The sequence below is a fragment of the Lampris incognitus genome, chromosome 9 (assembly GCF_029633865.1).
Source record: "Lampris incognitus isolate fLamInc1 chromosome 9, fLamInc1.hap2, whole genome shotgun sequence".
Taxonomy (NCBI): Eukaryota; Metazoa; Chordata; class Actinopteri; order Lampriformes; family Lampridae; genus Lampris; species Lampris incognitus.
In genome coordinates, this window is record NC_079219.1 from 10,141,686 (window position 1) to 10,162,556 (window position 20,871).

At 44.8% G+C, this 20,871-nt stretch overlaps 1 protein-coding gene across 1 annotated transcript in view; it reads right to left on the bottom strand.

The window, feature by feature from the left end:
• Positions 1-19,671, bottom strand: part of cpne4a (copine IVa) — a 134,730-nt gene extending 115,059 nt beyond the window's left edge. Inside the window, exon 1 of the mRNA XM_056285616.1 lies at positions 19,501-19,671. Within this exon, the coding sequence (XP_056141591.1) occupies positions 19,501-19,671 (171 nt within the window). The remainder of the gene's footprint in view (positions 1-19,500) is intronic.
• Between the last annotated feature and the right edge of the window lie 1,200 nt (positions 19,672-20,871).

The window sequence follows — 20,871 nt, forward strand, 5'->3', positions numbered from 1 at the left end:
TGGCGCGTTCAAATGTGTTGGAGAGTTTCGATATTGGACATTTCATGTAGGCTATAATTAAATCCATGTAATTTTTGCTGGATTGGATTCAACCTGACAGCCACTGGATGAAAACGTCATTGTTAAGTTATTTCATATTCATTATTTGTGTGATAACATGGGCTTGTCGTAGATGCTGACTGTCTGGCCTTTTTCAAAAACAGAGTTGTTTGTTGCTGCTTGCGTTGTAGACCGCTGTGTCTGTTTGGTATTAACAGCGGGCCACACATTGCTTACACACTTGTAGTTTGTTGTCGTGCATAGGCTGATTATGTGTGGCTTGATTGTGTAGCCTACATGACTGTGTGGCTGTATGAGCATCCAACGTCACTGAATGTCAAACTGTGTATTCATTTGCCTTCTCTCCTTGGTTGCCCGCCCCGCTATTTTAGTCCACCTTACTTTTTTTATCCTTTATCTGACGGAGTTTTGAGCAAATCATTGGTAAAAGCCATGGCGCCGACCGTGGATCTGAAATAGCCTATCAGCAGTTGTGCTGCTTAAATATCAGCAGGTCACTGTTTATTGATAAATCCATGGCACTATCCATGCGGCTGAAATAGCACACCTCATTATAATCCGCATTTCTCTCCATTCCGCCCTTTCGTCTCCGTAAGTTTCCCCTTGGATCGGTCTTGCATCTCCATACAGCCTATAGGCTGTATAAGGGCCCACTACAGGTCCTCGCCCCCTCTGCAACGAGCCATCGTCTCCGCGTCTGAGGACAACCGTAAACGTAGAAGGTTAAGGATGACAAAAGTGAGGATGGAGATGATAAAAGGAGGGAGAGAGAGAGAGAGAAGCAAAGAGAGAGGGAGAGAGAGAGGAGGGGCTGGCTCAGTAACCACAGCGGTAATGGTAGCCTCTGAGCAAATAAAAATTTCATACTATATAGAACCACAGAGCAAATATTGTTTTTATCGCACCACGCCGTTCTATCTGAAGAGTGTGTGGCAGGGGGGTTGTTTTGTTCCGCTCAGCAGAAAGCGAAAATTCACCAACACTACAAGGAACGACTAATCTACCCTCCTGGAGGCAGTTGCAGAGAGGAGGATGAGGAGGAAGATCGCCTCCATCTCTATGAATTGTGGGGAGGAGGACCACATTCAGTCACAGACTCATTTCCCCCGGGCAAACCATGAAACACCTTGGACAGTCTTTTGTACCAACAGCCATCAGGCTCCACAACAAGGCCCACCCCCTACCCCAACCTTGTCCCCCTCCCCCCTTCCTACCCCGCCCCTCCACCTCCCGCACAAGGACTGACTAGGACTGACTCCTTGACCCCCTGACCCACGCACAAGGACTGACTAGGACCGACTCCTTGACCCCCTGACCCCCGCACAAGGACTGACTAGGACCAACTCCTTGACCTCCATAGACGGCCACTGAGCCCTCTGACTTATGATTAGGCTGACTTGACCTAGTGACCCAGCTGACCGTACTGTACCTTGCATATTGCACATGGTGTACTGTTTTACAGTGTACAAGTTGCTACTGGTCACATATTGCGTATTACATATGACATATTACCTTGCATATTGCACATTGTGTACTATTTAAAACATACAAGTTGCTATTTATTTATTTATGGAACTGACGATAGAGCATACTGCTGGTGGAGTGTATATGCTGTATATGCTATGCTGTGTGTATATGCTATGCTATATATATATATATATATATATATATATATATATATATATATATATATATATGTATGAAGAATATATGTGTATATGCTGATCTCATATCTAGCATGTTGTTTAGTATTGTTAGTTCTGATCCTGAGGTGACTGACCTCTACTGTCTACCTATCTACCTGTTACTCTACCCTGCTGATGTCTTTTTTTTACCCTCTTTGCTGTTATCTACGCCTGACTTTCCCTTCAGGGATGAATAAAGGTTATCTTATCCATAGAAAACAGAGACAAATAATGAAAACCTCCTACGTGTTGGTCTGACAGGGCCTTATTTCTGTTGCTGTGCCCATGATGTGCACATGGGCTGACGTTGAATCAATTTATTAAAGTGGTTATCTGTAATTTATTCATGTTAAAATATACCATATTTGATGCCTTTTCCTGCTGGCATTTTCGAAGCAACAGCAATTCAGCACATCTTTCTTCTTCTTCTTCTTCTTCTTCTTCTTCTTCTTCTTCTTCTTCTTCTTCTTCTTCTTCTTCTTCTTCTTCTTCTTCTTCGATGTTCTGTAATTGCTCCTCTATATGCTATTTTTCGTTGATCCTGGTGGGGTCCGCCATTCTTGCAAGCATTCAAATACTCTTACTATTTCTTGAAGAATTTGGAAAATTTGTCTGAGGTCTTGTTACTCATTTTGATGAGATTCTAATTCTTGGTGATTTCAATATTCATCTGAATAAGGCTGCTGATCCTCCAAGTAAAGCCTTTCTGGCACTTGCTGATACTTTGGGGTTTGCTCAGCTTGTTCAAGAGTCGACTCATTGCAGTGCTAACACCTTTGATTTGGTTTTATCTAAAGGGATAGCTGTTTTTGATCTGAATGTCTTGCCAACCACATCTGCTGTGTCAGACTATTTTCTCATCAAATTTGAAGCATTATCGGCCTGTCCTGTTAATGTCAGCAAAAATGCAATTGCCACTCGCCACACTGGTCCATCCACTGTAGCTGCATTTGGCCAGCAGCTGCCTGAAGTCTTGGCTCCTTTCACTGTAGAGACTGACTGTCAAAATTTCACTAGTGACTTAAATGTGGCCCTCTCTAGTCTCCTCAGTTCAAGTTGCACCTCTCACTAACAGAGCTAGGTGAAGAAAGAGGTCTACACCCTGGAAAGAGGCCTACACCCTGGTTTAACGATGAGACACATGCTCTTAAGCGGGCCTACAGGAACATAAATGGCAAAAATCACAATTGGAAGTTTTTTTACCTATCTTGGCATGAGTGTTAAATGAAATACAAGTGTGCTTTATCTGCTGCAAAAGCAGCGTATCTCTCTCGCTTAATCAATATTAATATACTAAATAATCCCAGATTTATCTTTGACACTGTATCCAAATTTTACTAAAAAGCAGCCATATATTAGCTGCTCACCATTCATGGCCCATGGATTTCTAGACTTTTTCTGCAATAAGGTTGATGAGATCATAAACAAAATTAGTTCTTCAAATCCAGCTAGTTTTGCAGATCCTGTCTTACCAAATTCATATGTATTCAATGTCACTGATAGTCTCCGTTATTACAGCTTTTAGGACTATCTCTCTTAATACTTTGACTAAGCTTGTGTCAGCTTCTAAGCCAACGACTTGCTTAGTTGATCCTTTACCAGCAAAACTTTTTAAAGACCTCTGGCCTGTCCTGGGACCTACAATGCTAGACATTGTTAATTTATCACTTACTACTGGCACTGTTCCCAGCAGTTTTAACACAGCTGTAGTTAAACTTCTATTTAAAAAAAAAACCCCAAAACGCACGTCGATCCAGGGTCTCTTAATAGCTATTGACCAGCGTCTAATCTTTCTTTCTTTTCTAAAGTACTAGAGAGAGTTGTGTATCAACAACCTTTCACCCATATAGAACAAAACTCTCTTTACGAACCTTTTCAATCGGCTTTCAAGGCTTGTCACTCCACTGAAACTGCTCTGACCAGAGTGGTGCAGAATCTTCTACTAGCTATGGACTCTGATTTCACTTCTGTGTCTCTACTACTGGACAGTGCTGCCTTTGACACTTTTGATCACTGTATACTATTAGACAAAATAAATGGTAATTTTGGTGTCTTTGGCTTAGCTCTCTTTTGGCTTAAGTCCTACTTATCTAGAATGCATTGTGTCTGCTATAATAATATTACATCAAAATTATCTGGCATTAAATATGGCATACCTCAGGACTCTGCTCTTGGCCCTCTACTTTTCTCTCTTTATATTTCACGTCTTGGCCAAATTATATGCAGTCATGGAATATAATTCCATTGCTGTGCGGATGATACTCAGCTCTATGTGCCTATAAGAGCTGATGATCATAGTCAAATGACTAATTTAGAGGCCTGCTTGGCTGCTGTGAAAAATTGGATGTCACTAAATTTCCTGCTTTTAAATTCAGATAATACTGAGATGCTGGTCATTGGCCCTGCTAGACACAGACACCAGTTTGATCACGTAAAAATAACAATCGACAACTCTGTGATTTCACAAAATGTGGCAGCCAAAAATCTTGGTGTTATGTTTGATCCCAGCCTTTTCTTTGAGAAGCACATTAAAGAAATCGCCAAGATTGCCTGTTTTCACTTACATAACAGCTAAAATTTGGTCTTTCCTGTCCATGGCTGATGCAGAGACTCTAATACATGCATTTGTTTCATCTAAGCTTGATTACTGTAATGTTCTGTTTTCAGGTCTGCCACATTCTAGTACTAAAAGTCTTCAGATGGTTCAGAATGCTGCTGCTAGAATCCTAACTAAAACTAGAAATTTGAACATATTACACCAATTCTTGCCTCCCTTCATTGGCTTCCTATCCATGTTAGATCAGACTTCAAGGTGCTTCTGCTGACTTATAAAATCCTAAATGGGCTTGCCCCATCTTACCTGTCTGATCTCCTTAAACTGTACATTCCATCTCAAGCTCTTCGCTTTCAAAATACAGCGCTCCTGTGTGTACCCAAAGTTAAAAAGAAGTCAGCTGGTGGCAGGGCTTTTTCCTATCGGACCCCATTCTTGTGGAATAACCTGCCTGTTGCCATCAATCAGAGTCTATTGAGTCCTTTAAATCCAAACTAAAAACTCATCTTTTTGCTTTAGCTACAATTAGTTGCCTTTAAGTTGAATGTGTCACAACCTGTACTGCATGACGGGTCAGTTTCTGTCTCAATGAATTACCAAGCACTGTTCTGCCAACGAGATTATTGAGTATAGATTATTGACTATTGCAAACTTCTCTTCTCACGTCTTTTCTTTCTCTCTCTGAATGATGTCTTCTCCTTTCTTTTCTTCTGTGTATGTGAATGGTGTGAAGTGAGTCTCCCTTGTGTGCATGTGCAGTCTGCCCTCCTCCCAGGTCCCCATGGTGATGGTGGTCACCACCTGGACACTGCTTGGCATCTCCCTCATCACGTTTTCTTTTTATATATCTTATAAATCCATATAATTTTGTTATCCTGTTTCAATGATATATCCTCTCACTCAGATGTGTGACTAAAGTTTTTTTTTCTTATCTCTTCTCCCACATATGTGAATGGTATGATGTGAGTCTCTATTGTGTGCATGTGTAGTCTGTCCTCCTGTCAGGTCTACATGGTGATGGTGGTCATGTGGCTCAGGTCCTGGGCTGTTCCGGTGGCATCTGGATACTGCTTGGCATCCTCCTCATCATATTCTTCATATATCTTATAGTAATTCCATTATAATTCTGTTATCCTTTTTCAATATTGTATTCTACAAATTGTGTAAACACAACATCCATTGCACGTCTGTCCGTCTTGAGAGAGAGATCCCTCCTCTGTTGCGCTCCCTGAGGTTTTCTTCCTATTTTTTCTCCCTGTTAAAGGGTTTTTTAAGGGCTTTTTTCCTTATCCAATGTGAGGATCTAAGCACAGGATGGTGTATTGCTATAAAGCCCCCTGAGGCAAATTTGTAATTTGTGATAATGGGCTATATGAATAAAATTGACTTGAGTTATGGCACATGCTCAGGGAACATGTCGAGTCTGCCACAAAATGAAAGGAAGAAGGAAGTTGCTTGTCAAATGCAGAAAAGCACATAATAGGTGCTAAAATACATACATTAAATGTTATCTACTTAAATATTACTCAAACATTAAACACTACAAAACATTATCTAACATTTAATTAGGTTCAAGTAAATGTTTGATTGATATGTTAAATGTTACTGTGTTGGATGACAGTGTTGATAAGTCTTTTTTTCTCCTGCACACACCACCACTGGATTATCTTGCTTGTGTTCCACTAAAATCTGATACTGATGAAAACTGTGAGCTGCTCGTTAACGTCCCAGCATTCCATTTCAAATGGAACACTGGGATTTGACGAAGAAAAGAAACTATTAATGAAATTAAGGATTAAATGTGTTGAAAGGGTCACTGAATTCAGGTATTTGATAAATGAATTCTTACTTTTAGGATGACACAATGGCATCACATGACCAAGTTCAAATGTGCATTGTCATTAAACTCACGGACATTTGCAATTCAGATTCCGGGTTCGGTTACTTTTCTAAGAGTCCTGTTGTTGTTTTTACTGATAGGGAGAGGGAAAAAAAGGTTTGGGAGTCTCTTTAGCATGATGAAATATTCTGGAAGGTCTGATCTGCTTTTAATTGCTGTGCTGTCATCTTATAATCGAACGAACAGGGGTCTTGTTTATCACAACCCCTCAGCTATCCCCCAGTCTGATGAGCAGCCCCTTTATTTACATAAAAAATGAAGTGTTTACTCATTGTTTTTTTATTCATGGAATCCTGTTTATTTTTCTTTAAGGGTGACGGTCAGAACGAACAAAAGGAATCAGAATTTAATGGAGGAGGATGCACTGCCAGCTTCTGATTGGTTGTTTGAAGAATCAATCCCACTTTTACATTAATAATTGAAGCGTTTATCTGACAGCTAGTATCCCAAGGGACTTCAAATAATGTTAAAGGAGAATATGCTTTATATATTGATGAAGGGTTGAAAATAACAGTGACTAAACAACAAACAGAAGAGAGAATGAGGGTTTAATGGACCAACCGAAGAAGAGACAAGCTTATGAAAGTGTTTTATCTCAATTTAAGTCTCATGCTTTTTTCAAGATATTGCTAATTAAATTTTCTTACCCTCCTGGCAGATATTATTGCTTGTTTCAAGAAAGGATATTTAAAGATAATGTGCTAAATGTTTAGCTTTAAGCTATTGGCATTTTAGCTTCATGCTAAATGTTTAGAATAGAGACAGGTTGATGGAAGAGATCAGGCAGGAGTCTCCGTGGACTATGACGTTCGCGGATGACATTGTGATCTGTAGTGAGAGGGAGCAGGTTGAGGAGAGCCTGGAGAGGTGGAAGTATACACTGGAGAGAAGAGGAATAAAAAGTCAGTAGGAGCAAGATGGAACACATATGCATGGCAGAGGGAGGACAGTGGAATGATAAGGATGCAAGAAGTAGAGGTGGTGAAGGTGGATGAGCTTTAATACTTGGGGTCAACCGTTCAAAGTAACAGGGAGTGCAGAAGAGAGGTGAGGGAGAGAGTGCAGGCAGGATGGAGTAGGCGGAGAAGAGTGTCAGGAGTGATTTGCAACAGAAGGGTACCAGCAAGAGTTAAAGGAGAGGTTTACAAGATGGTACTGAGACCAGCTATGTTGTATGGTGGAGACGGTGGCACTGAGGAAAAGACAGGAGGTGGAGCTGGAGTTGGCAGAGTTGAAGATGCTAAGATTTTCATTGGGAATGACGAAGAAGGACAGGATTAGGAATGAGTATATTAGAGGGAGCAAGAGAGGCAAGATTGAGATGGCTTGGACATGTGTGGAGGAGAGATGCTGAGTATATTGGGAGAAGGATGCTGAATATGAAGCTGCCAGGGAAGAGGAGAAGAGGAAGGCCAAAGAGGAGGTTTATGGATGTGGTGAGGGAAGACATGCAGGTGGCTGGTGTGACAGAGGAAGACGCAGAAGACAGGAAGAAATGGAAACGGATGATCCGCTGTGGCGACCCCTAACGGGAGCAGCCGAAAGTAGTAGTAGTAGATATTAGAGGGACAGCTCAGGTTGGACGGTGTGGAGACAAAACAAAAGAGGCAAGACTGAGATGGGTTGGACATGTGCAGAGGAGAGATGCTGAGTATATTGGAAGAAGGATGCTGAAGATGGATCAGCCAGGCAAGAGGACAAGAGGAAGGCCAAACAGGAGGTTTATGGATGTGGTGAGGGAGGACGTGCAGGTGGTTGGTGTGACAGAGGAAGACGCAGAGGACAGAAAGAGATTGGAGACAGATGATCTGCTGTGGCGACCCCTAATGGGAGCAGCCAAAAGGGGTAGTTGTGGTAGTTTAACATATAAACTATCCACCCATCCATTATCCAAACCGCTTATCCTGCTCTCAGAGTCGCGAGGATGCTGGAGCCTATCCCAGCAGTCATTGGGTGGCAGGCGGGGAGACACCCATATAAACTATTCACTACATTTAATTAATCCTGTTCAAATTTTTACACGAACTGGCAGTGAAGAAAGGGTAGGCTGTGTCTTCTCCTAGTCTGGTAACGCTATGACTGGCATTTCCCACTGGCAATATAAACAAAGCTGCAGTTAGCATGCTAGCCAACCAACACCAACAGCATTACTGCATTACACCACAGTGCACAGTAGGCACTGGCAGTGTGTACTATGTGCATGGACCATGATTGACAGGCAGGTGGGGATGCAGGGGTGGGCAATCTTATCCAAAAAGGGCCGGTGTGGGTGCAGATTTTGGTCCAACCAAGCAATTACACACCTGTGTCTCCTAATCAAGTTCCTCAGAAAATACTCTACTGGTTGATTAGTGGGATCAGGTGTGTAACTGCTTGGTTGGAACAAAACCCTTCACCCACACTGGCCCTTTCTGGATAAGATTGCCCACCCCTGTTGGGATGCCTCCTTGCACAGAGCAGTCCTGAGGCACTCAAAGAGACTGGACCTTTTTCCTTGAGCACTTCTTTAACAATACCTGTCAGGATTTTCACCAAATATTAAATAAAATTATTCTAAGAATAAAATGACCACCCTAGTTTTAAAACAATATGAAATATCTTGATAAGCTTGTCTTCTTTTGCAGTGAGAGCTTGCCAGCTGGATATTGGTGGGACTGCTCCACATCAATGACGTCAATAAAATAAATGCGCACAGTGACATGAGATTTGAACCAGCAACTATGCACACATTTCTATCAAGTTCACTGTTAATGGGCAGCCTGAACTGAAAAGGTAGATTCTAAAGAATAAGTAAAAACTCATTTTTAGTCTGTCTGTGTCTTCTGAAATGCATAAAAGGGTAAAAAGGGGTGTAGATGTGCACAGTGACGGTGGTGTTGGTTAGACTGAGGGTGCCAGTGTTGTAGTAGAACATGTCGCCCCAGTTTCTCACAAGTCTTCCCCATGAATGTAGTTGGCTAATGCTGGTGTATCATCTTATATCTTATTAGCCTAGTATGTTGGACATAGATTTTAGTGGACTTTTTGTTGACTAAAATAAAGTTTTACTGACTGAAAATAAAGTTGGCCTCATTCTCCCCAATAAAGGGAAGCTTTCTGGATTGGTCCTAACTTTAAAAACTTGTCCATTTTTTTTTTGCACTCACCATCAACGTCTTACTGTGTGTTCAAAACGATGCATTTCTCCATTTGCTTTTGAAGGTGGGTTTCCTTTAACCTGCTTAATAAACAGCCTGAAATTGTGAACTAAAAAACAAGTAATGGAAACATGTGAATTTTGAAAAAAAAAACAACAACCTCAAATATCACAAAAAAAGTTTATATACTCACATGAGGTGGTTTTTCAGATGATTCGACAAAGCAATATTTCGCAAAATTGAAATGGAAACACTGTGATGGTCTATTTACTGTGATGGCCTGGCGGCCTGTCCAGGGTGTCTCCCCGCCTGCCGTCCAATGACTGCTGGTATAGGCTCCAGCATTCCCGCAACCCTGAGCAGGATAAGCGGTTTGGATAATGGATGGATGGAAAATGGAAACACATTTTTCGCATTTAAGTCCAGGTAATCACACCTAAAGGGGGACTACCCATTGCCCTGCTGGTCCGTTATTCCAAAACCCCAATAGTCAGAAAAATGTCCCATCGAACCGAAAGCCCAATTGTCCGACAGCCTGTTATTCCGAAAACAAAAACCCACTGCTCCAGAAATACACTTTCCCTGGAGTGTTTGGCCCTCAGTATATTAGTGTATTTTGACGTGCAAATGCGAGAAAAAAAAAACGTTTACTACTATCCATCCATCCATCCATCCATCTGAACTGCTTATCCTGCTCTCAAGGTCACGGGGATGCTGGAGCCTATTTCCAGCAGTCATTGGGCGGCAGGTGGGAAGACACCCTAGACCGGCCGCCAGGCCATCACAGGGCTGACACACACACACACACACACACACACACACACACACACACACACACACACACACACACACACACACACACACACACACATTCATACCTTGGGGCAATTTAGTACGGCCGATTCACCTGACTTACATGTCTTTGGACTGTGGGAGGAAACCGGAGCCCCCGGAGTAAACCCACACAGACATGGGCAGAACATGCAACCTCCACACAGAGGACGACCCGGGACGACCCACCACGGTTGGACTACCCTGGAGCTCGAACCCAGGACCTTCTTGCTGTGAGGCGACCGCGCATGAATAGGAGGTGCAACGCTAAAAGCACTTGTGAGAATGTCATCTCCACTTCACCAGAAATGTCAAATTTATTGTATTTATCTCTGGCCAGTTCAGATCAATGATTCACAATGGAGAGTGTTTATTTTCGGAGCAGTGGGCATTTGTTTTCGGGAAAACGGGCTGTCGGACAAATGGCCTTTCGGTCCAATGGGACATTTTTCGGACTATTGGGGTTTCAGAATGATGGGCGGTCAGATTAAGGCATGGCACCTTATAAAGAGTGATGGATATGCGCTTCTTGGTTGGAACTGGCTCCCTTGCGCATGATACGCAGGCACCACGAGCGGTCCTATTGTGTTGCAAAACTCATCAAACGTTAAGTGGGTCATTCTGAAGTTTTGGATCCACAGGACCTCTGTAAAATCATTGCAGACAATGACCACCCATAAATCCCTGATGTGGCAGCTGCCAGGTATAAGGGGTTTGCCTTTCTGTCACTGCGTGCATCACATGCCCTCATCACCTTCTATTAAACACTACCATGTCTATTGCGGCTTATCGGGTCTTGGGGACTATCGCGAGATGAGAAAACCCAGCTTTGGTTGCATAACATCGCTTAATGGAAACACAGAGCATTCGCAATTGAGTTTTGTCCACTTTTTTAAGAAATCACTTCTATTTTGTGCAAAACTGCAATGGCAACCCGCATAACGACTCTGTTTGCCCTCCAGGAAGTTAAGATTCATCACTAAGACCAAAGATAAGGAAACTGAACAAAAGCGGAAGGATAGAATTGGTTTCTAGTCAAGCTCTGTGTCACTTACATTACATGGGTCTCATTGTCTCTGATGCCCTCATATGACGTAGGCCAGGGGTCCCCAACCTTTTTTTGCACCGCGGACCGGTTTAATATTGACAATATTCTGGCGGACCGGGGGAGGGGAGGGGTTAATAACGACCGGAATACACTAGGTTAGGCTTATAAATCAATACTATCATAACATTTAAAGTAACGTTTGGATAGTGTAACCGGTTATTTTCTTGCCCGGTGCGGGATTCGATACGGCGTGTACTGCACCACAAGCCGACATCACTAACCGCTCGGCTAAAGGGTCAGACCCGTTAGCAAGGGGCTAACGTGTATTATTAGTAGTTTACAATAGTAAACACAGCGCATATTTTCCACGCATTAACATAACATACATATAATAACGATGCAACTCACCAAGTTCATCAAGTCTTCTTGAAAGTGCGGTAGCTGAAAGAGGAACCTTTGCCACCTTGTTAGCTGCAGGTTCCCCAACAGTCCAGGGTACGCGTCCTTGGCAGCAGGCAGAATCAAGTCTCCGCCGATAGTGAAGGGCTCCTTAGCCTTAGAAACACGACCAGCCACTAAGCAGCCTTAGCAACACGACCAGCCGCTAAGCAGCCTCAGCAACACGACCAGCCGCTAAGCAGCCTTAGCAACACGACCAGCCACTCAGCACGACGCTCTCAGAGCAGCAGCTGTGTAGAGGTGGTGGCTCTCCGCGCGCGCTTCTGTCCCGCTTGCTCGCGTTGTTTTCGCTCCCGCGACCCTGAGTAAGGATAAGCGGCTTGGATGATGGATGGATGGATGATGGATGGATGGAACTCCACGGGTTTGAGTTTAAGTGCAGGGTGCTTGGACTCAAGGTGCCGTAGCGGTTTTGAGGCTTCGTTGCCTCATCAGACAGCTTGTCTCCACATATCACACACAGGGTCTCGGAGCCTGCGAGTCACCGGTCGCAATAAAGCCGTATTTTAGGTACGACTCGTCGTATTTCCTACTGAAGGAAGCTTTCTTTCTTTCTTTCTTTCTTTCTTTTTTGTTGCTGTCTCGGCCTCTGCTTTCTCTGCGTTATCATCGTCATTACACCTTTTATCTCCCCTACCGGTACTCGTGGTAGCTAGCTAGCTAGCTAGCTGCTGGTAGCGAGTTGACTGAGTGCGTCTAGTTACCACTGGTCTGCCGAATGCCACGTGAATGAGCGATAAAATTACGTCACTGCACACGCTTCAAGTAACCGTTTCAAATTAAAAGCCCCCTAGCGTTACGCGCTCTTATTTGAATATTGCATATCATATTGTTTCCTTGCGGCCCGGTGGCGAATGCTTTGCGGCCCGGTGCCGGTCCGCCGCCCTGTGGTTGGTGGCCCCTGATAGGCAGTTCAGAGGGGGGTAAAGCAGAGCTTTTCTCCCTCAACGCGGCCATCTGATGCTTCTCGTTTTGTGTCTAATTTATAACGCGGATAATCATGTTTTCACGTCAAAACGTAAAAAAAAGGCTTTACTAAGACACAAAGAGGCGATCCAGCCACTGTTAGCGGGGCTGACAGAGGGGACTTATCTGTCAGAGATGGAGTGTGGTATAACGGATGGCGTGTACGCAGCGTTGGGGGAGTGCCTGGATCCACAGCAATGCTTGTTTTTGATGTGTTTTGTTATCTGTACTTGTTTGGCAGCGTGACTGTAAATCCGTTTTATCATCCTGCCGCCGTTTCACTTCCTTATCTTTGGGCTTAGTGATGAATCTCAACACCTTGCAGGGCGAACACAGTCTCTGAAGCAAACTGGGAAATGCTCCATTTAGAACAGTGTTTCTCAACCGGGGGTCCGCGGACCCCTAGTGGTCCGTGGTGTAATTGCAAGGGGTCCGTGAAAATAAAATATCTTTTTAAAAAAAGATCCTATGACATTTATAGAAATAGGATTATTTTACTCAAATGTGACTGAGACCTTTATCTACCTAAACTATAAAGGGTAACAGGACTTTTTTCTCTAATTACATCTGTTTCACAAGTGTAATTTATTGTATTTTAATAAGAGATCTCGCTCCCGTTTGCATTGTTAAAAGTTATTGCATAAAAATTCTGTTGTTACATATATCTGAAAGTTACTGAATACATATTCTGTTTTGTTACATATATCTGCAAGTTACTGCATAAGAATTCTGTTTTGTTAACTATATCTAAGTTACAACTGAAAGCTCTTATTTTTGCCCCAAAGGGTGAATAAATGCTATAATGCAATTTAAAATGCAGTTTCTACTGTTTCTATCAAATTGCAACCCCCCTCCCCCAAGATCAGGTGGAGGGGTCCTCAGGGTAGATCAAAAATACGCAGGGGGTCCAGGACCCCAAAAAGGTTGAGAACCACTGGTTTAGAAGATGCAGTAAGAAGTTGACGGTGAGAGCAAAAGATGGAAATATTTTTTCAAAGTTATGGCCATCCAGAAAACTTCCCTTTACTGGGGAGAATGAGAGCAACGTTGTTTTCAGTTTTTAGTAAAAACAAAACAAAACAAATCCTCTGAAATCTATTCCTGGTGGAAGATTTGACACATTGCCTGATGAATGTGGTATTCGCAAGTTCTTGTAAACAACATATATCTGTCAAAGGCAAATCAGCAACGTGTATTTGATCAATTCACCTAACATTATAATCCAGCATGTAGCATCTTCCTGGTACTGAAGCTACCCCCACCCTCACCCTCACCCTCACCTCACCTCTTCTCACCTCACTTCACCTCACCTCACCTTTTTCTCCACAATTGTATCTGGCCAATTACCCCACTCTTCCGAGTCGTCCCGGTCGCTGCTCCACCCCCTCTGCCGATCCGGGGAGGGCTGCAGACTACCACATGCCTCCTCCGGTACATGTGGAAGTCGCCAGCCGCCTTTTCTTTTCACCTGACAGTGAGGAGTTTCACCAGGAGGACGTATAGCGCGTGGGAGGATCAAGCCATCTCCCCCAGTCCCCCCCCCCCCGCGAACAGGCGCCCCGACCGACCAGAGGAGGCGCTAGTGCAGCGACCAGGACACATAACCACATCCGGCTCCCCACCCGCAAACACGGCTAGGTGCGTTTGTAGGGACGCCCGACCAAGCCGGAGGCAACACGGGGATTCGAACCGCCGAACCCCGTGTTGGTAGGCAACGGAATAGACCGCTACGCTACCCGGACGCCCCAGTAGATCTGTTTTATCCACATTGTTTTAGTGTTTGTACCTGCACAGTACCCTTGCAGTTTAGTGCCATGCTCCACTCGTCACCTTTCACAATAAATGGTAATTATCTTGTAATATGTCTACACACCACAGTACAGACAACGCCTGTCAGTACTGCGGTACCATGTTTGTCTGTTAGAGGTCCTGTCGTCCCTAGCTAGAAGGTCACTGGTTTGATTCCCTCACCAACACACTTATGCTTTCTACCAAACTGCCATTGAGCAAGTCAGTCACCCCTTGCCTACTCGGTAACCGTATCTGTAACTGTAAGCGCAATGATTAAAATCGGACATGTGTCTCGGCAGACTCCGATCCTAACAACCAAACCACGACGTGGCGCCGCGCGTCTCCATCCCACCGCCTCGTTCTTCTCCAGACGTTCAGGTTGGACCTCCGTTCTTCTCGGCTCAGACACCTGGGGACGTCCTAATACTGGAGCTTCAGGACGGCGCACATCTCTGTCAGCAGACATCAAAACAGCTCGCTGTGTTTATCTCGGTCAACCCTGCAACTTTCCTCTCCCCTTGTCTGTTTATCTTGCCATCTTCCACGTCTCTTATATCCAAAAACATCCTGACAAAGTGGATCTTGACATTCTTGCAACAGTGTCCAGCATTAACCCAAACTCTTCTCCATCACCACTCCTATCTAACACCCAGCCACGGCGACACAGGAGAATTGCAAGGTGTTGTTTGTGAGGAGATATGTAATAATAATTCATTCATTCATTCATTCATTCATCTTCAGCCGCTTCTCCGGGGTCAGGTCGCGGTGGCAGCAAGCTAAGTAGGACACTCCAGACCTCCCTCCCCCCAGCAACGCCCTCCAGCGAGTTCTGGGGGATCCCAAGGCATTCCCAGGCCAGACTGGACATGTAGTCCCTACAGCGAGTTCTGGGGAATCCCAAGGCATTCCCAGGCCAGACTGGACATGTAGTCCCTCCAGCGAGTTCTAGGGGATCCCAGGGCGTTCCCAGGCCAGACTGGACATGTAGTCCCTCCAGCGAGTTCTGGGGGATCCCAAGGCATTCCCAGGCCAGACTGGACATGTAGTCCCTCCAGCGAGTTCTGGGGGATTCCAAGGCGTTCCCAGGCCAGACTGGACATGTAGTCCCTCCAGCGAGTTCTGGATCTACCCCGGGGTCTCCCCCTACTTGGCCGTGCCCGGTAAACCACCACAGGAAGGCGCCCAGGAGGTATCCTAATCAGATGCCCGAACCACCTCAACTGGCTCCTTTCGACGCGAAGGAGCAGCAGCTGTACTCTGAGCTCCTCACCCTATCTCTAAGGCTGAGCTCAGACACCCTACGGAGGGAACTCGTTTCAGCCGCTTGTATCCGCGATCTCACCCTTTCGGTCACTACCCAAAGCTCATGACCATAGGTGAGGGTTGGAAGGAAGACTGGCTGGTAAATTGAGAGCTTTGCCTTCCGGCTCAGCTCCCTCTTCACCACAACGGTCCAGTACAGCGTCCGCATTACTGCTGATGCTGCACCAATCCGCCAGTCAATCTCCCGCTCCATCCTACCCTCACTCGTGAACAAGACCTCGAGATACTTGAACTCCTTCACTTGAGGCAACAACTCCTCCCCAACGCGGAGGGAGCAAGCCACCATTTTCCGGTACAGAACCACCACGGCCTCAGACTCGGAGGTGCTTAATAATGACACGTTTCATAAAAAAAAGAGAAGAAAAGAAAGGACAGCTTTGTCAAAGCCAATCATATGAATAAAGCAGCATGAGTAAAATATAAAGAGAACGGCTCTGGATGACATCCAGTCTCTGTGTTATTCGATACTGGATCATCAGAGATCAAGGTGATACCGCGTGTGCTCAGAGGACATCTAACCTCTCCAGAAGCGGGGACAGCAGGGCCTGGGGACAGCAGGGCCCGGAGACAGCAGGGCCCGGGGACAGCAGGGCCTGGAGACAGCAGGGCCCGGGGACAGCAGGATCCGGCTCAGCACTTTTATTCAAAGCAATTTACTATTAGTGCCTCACATTCAGACTCTTTCTCTCTCTCTCTCTCTCTCTCTCTCTCTCTCTCTCTCTCTCTCTCTCTCTCTCTCTCTCTCTCTCTCTCTCTCTCTCTCTCTCTCTCTCTCTCTCTCTCTCTCTCTCACTCTCTCTCTCACTCTCACTCTGCCTCTCTCTCACTCTCACTCTCACTCACTCTCACTCTGCCTCTCTCTCACTCTCTCACTCTCTCACTCACTCTCACTCTGCCTCTCTCTCTCTCTCTCTCTCTCTCTCTCTCTCTCTCTCTCTCTCACTCTCTCACTCTCACTCTGTCTCTCTGTCTCTCTGTCTCTCTCTCTCTCTCTCTCTCTCTCTCTCTCTCTCTCTCTCTCTCTCTCTCTCTCTCTCTCTCATACACCGACGGCAGCGCCAACCAGGCAAGGTGACGACCAGCTCATCAGGAGCAGTCAGGGGTTGGGTGTCTTGCTCAGGGACACCGCGACATTTTTGCAAGGAGGAACCAGGGATCAAACCGGCAACCGCGCTCTGCCTCTGGGCTGCTGCCGCCCTGGTAAATACCCCATTAAAGCAAGATAACACACAATCTCAGAGAGAGGCGGCTATACAAATCCACCATCTATCTCTCAACAGTGTGTCAAGTGTGTTTTCAGATCCTGTTTAGTCGAATGGAAGCAGTATTTGGCAGTATGCAACACAATGTACACACACACACACACACACGACATGAGGCTAGTCCACCCATCCATCCAGCCATCCAGCCAGCCATCCAGCCAGCCAGCCAGCCAGCCAGCCAGCCATCCAGCCAGCCATTATCCGAACCACTTATCCTGCTCACGGGGAGGCTGGAACCTATCCCAGCAATCACTGCCAGGCCATTACACACACACACACACACACACACACACACACACACACACACACACACACACACACACACACACACACACACACACACACATTCATACCAAGGGACAATTTGTAGTATGGCCGATCCACCTGACCTACATGTCTTTGGACTGTGGGAGGAAACCGGAGCACCCGGAGGAAACCCACGCAGACACAAGGAGAACATGTAAACTCCACACAGAGGACGACCCGGGACGACCCCCCAAGGCTGGACTACCCCGGGGCTCGAATCCAGGACCTTCTTGCTGTGAGGCGACCACGCTAACCACTGCGCCACCGTGCATCGGAAAAGTTTCTCGATGATTATCAATAAATAATCAGCAAATCTTTAAAAAAATGTAGACCAGTTTATAAACTTGTGAAAATCAGATAATAATAGCAATAATAATAATAATAGTAATAATAATAGTAATAATAATAATAATAATAGTAATAATAGTAATAGTAATAAGACTCACAGTCCTAATAAGAATGGTGTCAAAATTTCATGTAATTAAAATGGATTTACAAGCATCTAGCTGACATTTTGCCCCAAAAGTCAATTTGCTTTGTTTTTTTGGGGAGGGATTCCCCCCCCCCATTTTCTCCCCAATTCTAACTGGCCAATTACCCCACTCATCCGAGCCGTCCCGGTCGCTGCTCCACCCCCGAGAGCTGCAGACTACCACATGCCTCCTCCGATACATGTGGAGTCGCCAGCCGCTGATTTTCACCTGACAGTGAGGAGTTTCACCAGGGAGACGTAGCACGTGGGAGGATCACGTTATCCCCCCCAGAACAGGCACGCCGACCGAATGGCTAGAGGAGGCGCTAGTGCAGCGACCAGGACGACACACATCCACATCCGGATCCGGATCCGCACCCACAGACACGGCCAATTGTGTCTGTAGGGACGCCCGACCAAGCCGGAGGTAACACGGGGATTCGAACCGGCGATCCCTGTGTTGGAAGGCAACCGAATAGACCGCTACGCCACCCGGACGCCCCAATTTGTTTTGTTTTTCTATCAATGAAACAACTCTTAACTGATTTCAAGGCCAACCCATGACGTCACCGCCATGAGGCCGCCAAATGTATATTAATGTGTTGCAATATACAAGCAAGCAAACAAACAGAAATAAAAACAGGGCATAAAAAATCACGTTTTGTTGTGTTTTTCTGTAATATACCTGTGCCTTGAGATGTTCTCCATATAACAATGCACCGTACAATATCCATTCATCAATATTTGATGACAACCGTACACAATATGCACACGCAAACACAATATACACAAACACAATACACACACACAAACACAATACACACACACAAACACAATACACACACACACAAACACAATACACACACAAACACAATACACACACAAACACAATATACACAAAAATACAAAACACACACAAACACAATACACACACAAACACGATGTACACACAAATACAAAACACACACAAACACAATACACACACAAACACAATACACACACACACAAACACAATACACACACAAACACAATATACCCACAAACACAATATACACACAAATACAAAACACACACAAACACAATGAACACACAAATACAAAACACACACAAACACAATACACACACAAACACAATACACACACAAACACAATATACACACAAACACAATACACACACAAACACAATGTACACACCAACACAATACACACACACAAACACAATACACACACAAATACAATGTACACACAAATACAAAACACACACAAACACAATGTACACACAAATACAATACACACACAAACACAATACACACACAAATACAAAACACACACCAACACAATGTACACACAAAGAGAAGAGGGAGCAAACTAAAAGCCAGCTTGGAGTACTCTCTACAAAGCGGGTGTAAAACCAGAGGCTGTGCGTCTTGTTTGTCTTCCCAGATTCGACAGACTTCCCATCACAGTTTGTTTATTTCCCTGTGTTCCTCTTCGGGACTCGGACTAACAACCGGGTTCAGGCAGACATCAGCATGCACAGTAAAACCGGCGGCATCGCTTTCCTGACCAATAAACCCCCCAAACACAACCCCCCCTCCCCCCCATGACCATATATAGACGGTCTCTATGGTGTGTGTGTTGGTGGTGTTGCAGGGTAAGTGTCTTAGTGCTGGGGGGGGCAGGGGGGGGCAGGAGGGGGGGGCATACCTCCAGCCACTGTCCGTGGGACTGCATCTTGAGAGCGATGCAGGGGTCTGGTTTGGACAAGGCGTCCCGGTCTGATATCCCCTTGCAGGTCACGCGCAGCTCCACTTTGGTCAGGCACGGGCTGCTGAACAGGCCCAGCGAGTTGGCCGCGGACTCGTAGATGTCGCTCATGGTGACGGTCAGGCGCGAGCTCTGCCAAGGAGACACCCGGTCAGACTGTGTCGTCTCCTGATGACGCCCCGTCCCGACACAACACAACCCCTAACCCTGACAGTGTGAGAGCCTTGCTACACACACACACACACACACACACACACACACACACACACACACACACACACACACACACACACACATGCATATTCATACAGACATGCACATACAAACATTTATATATATATGGTAACACTTCAGTATGGGGAACGTAGTCAACATTAATTAGGCGCTTATTAGCATGCAAAGTAGCAACATATTGGCTATTAATTGGTCATTATTACGTACTCATTAATGCCTTATTCTGCATGGCCTTATTATACAACCAGTAAGCCATTAACTATGAGTTTTCCCTCTATAACCTCGGAATTATTGCTTATTAGTAGTACCATCTCAATATGCTTTGCTTAGTATGGACTTTATAAGGTGGTAGTACCACAAGAAGAGTTATTCTCCCTTACTAACACTTAATGAATATGGTCTGTTCTTACATAACAAAACACAAAACTACAAGTGTTCATAGTGTTAAATTACTGTAAATTAAGTTTTTGTTACTTAGAATATGTTCCCCATACTAAAGTGACATCTTGATCATTACTAATTCACTAGTAATTACGTTTTTTTATGTTCCCCATACTAAAGTGTTACCATATATATATATACACTCACACAAAGAAAGATATAAAAAGACATTTAACAACACACACATCATGACAACAAAGACCCTCTCGTGTCTCTCTCTCTCTCTCTGTCTGTCTAACATTAGAACATTCTCTCTTTCTCTCTCTCACATAAACACACACACACACACACACACACACACACACTATCATTATGATTATGCATACACTATCATTATTTTGGAAATGCACAAAAGACTTGGCTTTTTCAACACAAATCACCAGAAACACACACACACACACACGCACACACACACACACAGCACCAATACCATTTTGTCATGGCAACAAAGGCACATTCTCCTCTCTCTGTCTGTCTCGCTCTGTCTCTCTGTCTCTCTGTCTCTCTCTCTCACACACACACACACACACACACACAAACACACACACGCTTGCTGGTATGGCAGTCCATCTAGCTGATGACATCCCTCCTTGTTAACGGTGTGTTGTTTGATGACTGTTGAGTCCAATTCTTGAT